We start from the raw sequence: 3990 nt of genomic DNA on the forward strand, positions 1-3990 counted from the left end.
CAGTAGTTGGATTGGCTTACTAGATTTATATGTTGGTTATGGTAATTTTCAATTGTTAGGCCGTATAATGTAAGCTAATTGTGTAATGTATAGTTAGCTCTTTGGGTTATGTGTTGATAAGCCCAATTTAGATTGTATAAATACTCTTCTCTATAGTAATACAAACCACGGAAAATTAATTATTGACATCATGGTATCGAAGCCTCTACATTTTAAACCCTAAAAACCCTAAAAAAAATTCTCTCTCTCACTAATCGACATGGGTGACGAAGGTAAGATTGATCCTTCCTCTCCTTTCTACCTTGGCTCAGGCGATCAACCCGGTAATCTGATTACTCACGTGATCTTGAAGGGTGACAATTATCTATCATGGTCTAGGGCAATTACTTTGTCATTTGAATCTAGACGAAAATTTGGGTTTGTTGATGGCACCATCTCCAAACCAACTGAAAAGAAGAAGATGCTCGATTGGGATATGATGAATTCCATGTTGGTGTCTTGGATATTGAGGGCCATTGAGCCAAAACTTGCTGCTTCAATTCCATCCTTTGATGAGGCCAAGCGACTTTGGGATTATTTAGAGAAGCGTTACTGTGAGGCTAGTGGTCCATGCCTACAACAGTTAAGGGCTTCAATCACTAATTGCAAGCAATTGCAACATATGTCTGTCAAAGATTACTATAACCAATTGATGGGATTCTTTGACAATTTGGTGCGTCTCAAACCTCCACATGGTTGTGAATGTGGAAATTGTTCTTGCAATGTGGCTGCTAAGTATGAATCGGATAGGCAGGAGGAGAAATTGCATCAATTTCTGGTCGACATTGATGATGTTAAATATGCGGTTGTTCGAACTAACTTGCTCTTGCAGCAGCCTCCCACGACTCTAGATCGTGCTCTTCAAGCCCTCATTCAAGAGGAGCGTTCTTGCAACATTGCTCAAACCAAGTCCCATGATGACAAGGCTGAGGCTCACGTCTTCGCTCTACCTGATCGTGGGAAGAACTTCTCTTTGCAACGTGATAAGTCAAAGTTATTCTGTTCTCATTGTCAACGACCAGGACATGATTATGATAGTTGCTTTATTGTTCACGGTTATCCACCTTGGTGGCTTGAAAAATTGGGAAAAGGGGGGGAACGTCTTCTGCCCTTGCTGCCTCGCGCTCTGCTGCCCCTGCTGCCTCGCATTCTTCTGCTGCTTCTCGCCCAGCACCGGCTGCTGCTGCTACTGATCACGGCAAGGGAGCAGTCCGCGCTCATGCTGTTGGTGATGTATCTTCCTCGCCATCACAGGACACCCTCTTTGCCTTAAAAGAATTGCAACTCGAGCATGTTAAAATTCTATTAAACATGATTAATAATCAGCAACATGATAAGATGAGTGGTGAGTATTTTTCCCTTTCTTAGATTATCGAAACGGGAGCTTCTCATCATGTAACCGGTGATGAGTCTTTCTTAATGGATGTGCAATCCATGTTACCGTGTCTTGTTGGTCTTCCCGACGGTGCTCAAGCTGCCACGAAAGAAGGGCGTGTGTTTTTGGCAGATGGCATCATTCTTAAACGTGTCTTATTTGTGCCAAAATTAAATTGCAATTTAATTTCGTGTCTAAATTAATCGATGACTCACATTGTTATGTACGATCATTGACTCACTTTGTGGTATACAGGACCAACACTCGGGGAGCCTGATTGGAAGAGGTGAACGAATAGATGGACTCTACTATTTCTGGCGGCTTCCTACAGTATGTGCGGTGACAGGTCCGGAGGTTTCCACTTTTGAGCTTTGGCATTGGCGTCTTGGGCATCTGTCAGACAGAGCTGTCAAGTTAGTTCCTGTTGTTAGTGCTAGTTCTGGTAGAAAATCATTGAATAAAGCTTGTGACACTTGTCCTCAAGCCAAACAATAACGGGATAGTTTCCCTAATAGTGATCGATAGTAGGGCTAGTCGTATTTTTGAGTTAATACATTGTGATCTATGGGGGTCTTATAAAACTCCTTGTACTTGAGGTGCACACTATTTTTTGACTTTAGTGGATGATTTTTCAAGAGGTGTTTGGGTATATTTATTGAATGACAAAACTGAAGTTTATTCCTTTTTCTTCTTTCTTTGCTATGATTCAATGTCAATTTGAAGTGTTTGTAAAGTATGTACGGAGTGATAATGGTACGGAATTTAGGTGTATGATTCCTTACTTTGATGAGCGTGGCATTCTTTTTCAAACTTCTTACGTTGGTACTCCCCAACAAGATGGTCATGTTGAGCGCAAGCATCAACACATTTTGAATGTTGCCTGGGCTTTGATGTTTCAGGGAAATCTTCCTATTGGTTTTTGGGGTGAATGTGTTCTTGGGGCGGTTTATTTGATTAATCGTACACCTTCTCGTTTATTGAACAATAAAACTCCATATGAGATTTTGTTTGGTAAAGAACCAAATTTTGAGGAAATGCATGTATTTGGTTCTCTTTGTTTTGCTCATAATCAAAAAGCTGAAAGTGATAAACTTTCACCTCGTAGTCGGAAATGTGTATTTGTTGGCTATCTTCATGGTAAGAAGGGGTTATTAGCCCGTCTTATGTGAAGACAACTGATCAACTCACGGATATATTTACTAAGGCCTTGAGTATACAACAATTCTCGTTTTTACTTGGCAAGTTGGGCATTTGTGATCCCCATGCTCCAACTTAAGGGGGGGTGTTAGGCCGAATAATGTAAGCTAATTGTGTAATGTATAGTTAGCTCTTTGGGTTTTATGTTGATAAGCCCAATTTAGATTGTATAAATACTCTTCTCTATAATAATACAAATCACGGAAAATTAATTATTGACAGTTATCCTCCATTTTAAACATTAATATGCATGGGATAACTTACAAAGAGTTCTTCTATTACTCACCTCCGTCCTTAAAGTTAGACTAAATTCATATTTTTTTCAGAATAAAAGGTCGTAATTTTCTCATTGGGATTGGACTTTCAACATGAGGTCATCAGATGATATGAACCCATGAACCCATCCTTTTTATGCAAGCATGCAATCAAAAGTTCAAAACCAAACTTGGTTAATGGATAGGATAACCTTATAGGGTAGTTAAGGCTTAAGTAGTCAAAAGGGCTTTTAGTGGACAAAATATAAAGGTAAGGCCAAATTTAAATGATAGTCCACCAATTTTGGAAAAGAAAATTGTTATGACAAAAAGATTACATGTATAGTTTTTATATCAACAGTTGTGCTCATTTTTATCTCTTGTTTTTCCTTACCAGTTAATTTATTGGTTTGCCTACTATCGAGATTGATTTTATTAGTCACAACTATAAATCAATAGATCTCCAATATCCTCATAAAAACCTGATCATTTTTTGTGGCCAAAAATACTCCACGATATAATTTTGTCAAATTAAAAACATGGGATTCGATCATTTTGGTTACCACCCTAGCAGTAAAATAGTAGAATATAATATTGGATGATTATAATCCCAAATATTAATAAAAACCTCTAAGTTTTGTGAAATATGATTACTAGTAATGTTTACTGCATACTCATTCAATTCATCAATAAATTATAAAATAATTTTAAATATGTAATCATGTACTGTTGTTTACATTATCATATCATCTTATAATCAAAAGCTATCACCTATAAGATGATAACCCTATCTTAACCAAAAAACAAAGTAGCATCAATTGGAACAAAGTATAATCTTAACTATAATATTAATTACTAGTATATTAATACAGTTGTAATGACAAAGCTAAGGTCAAAACTAAAATAACGTATGCTTATTGTTGGGCACGAATTCACGTATTAAATCTACATGGTGTTTAAGCAGGCCACAGTCGTCATCAACGTCTTTTTGCTTGACTAGTATGTATATAAAATAAATTAATACGAAGTACTATATTTTTAATTAAATTAAATAATACTTCGTATTATCTTTTTGATTGAATTCCCTTGGTTTAACTTTCATTTTCAATAAAATCCTTTTTGCAT

At 37.0% G+C, this 3990-nt stretch overlaps 1 protein-coding gene across 1 annotated transcript; it reads left to right on the forward strand.

Annotated features, from left to right (window-relative positions):
• Positions 1–259: 259 nt before the first annotated feature.
• Positions 260–2583, forward strand: LOC110721766. Its single transcript, XM_021900954.1, has 5 exons — positions 260–1032; positions 1131–1332; positions 1408–1566; positions 1670–1856; positions 2138–2583. The coding sequence occupies exons 1-5, from the start codon at positions 260–262 to the stop codon at positions 2581–2583; spliced, it is 1767 nt and encodes a 588-aa protein (XP_021756646.1).
• The last annotated feature ends 1407 nt before the right edge of the window (positions 2584–3990 follow it).

The sequence above is a fragment of the Chenopodium quinoa genome, unplaced genomic scaffold (genome assembly GCF_001683475.1).
Source record: "Chenopodium quinoa cultivar QQ74 unplaced genomic scaffold, ASM168347v1, whole genome shotgun sequence".
In the NCBI taxonomy this organism is placed as follows: Eukaryota; Viridiplantae; Streptophyta; class Magnoliopsida; order Caryophyllales; family Amaranthaceae; genus Chenopodium; species Chenopodium quinoa.

Bases quoted from the DNA above. Each gene is read 5' to 3' on its own strand.
- LOC110721766 (XM_021900954.1), top strand. From the start codon at position 260: ATGGGTGACGAAGGTAAGATTGATCCTTCCTCTCCTTTCTACCTTGGC. The intron at 1,033-1,130 runs GTTATTCTGTTC...AATTGGGAAAAG, and splicing joins TTGCAACGTGATAAGTCAAA to GGGGGGAACGTCTTCTGCCC. The intron at 1,857-2,137 runs GTAGAAAATCAT...GTCAATTTGAAG, and splicing joins TGTTGTTAGTGCTAGTTCTG to TGTTTGTAAAGTATGTACGG.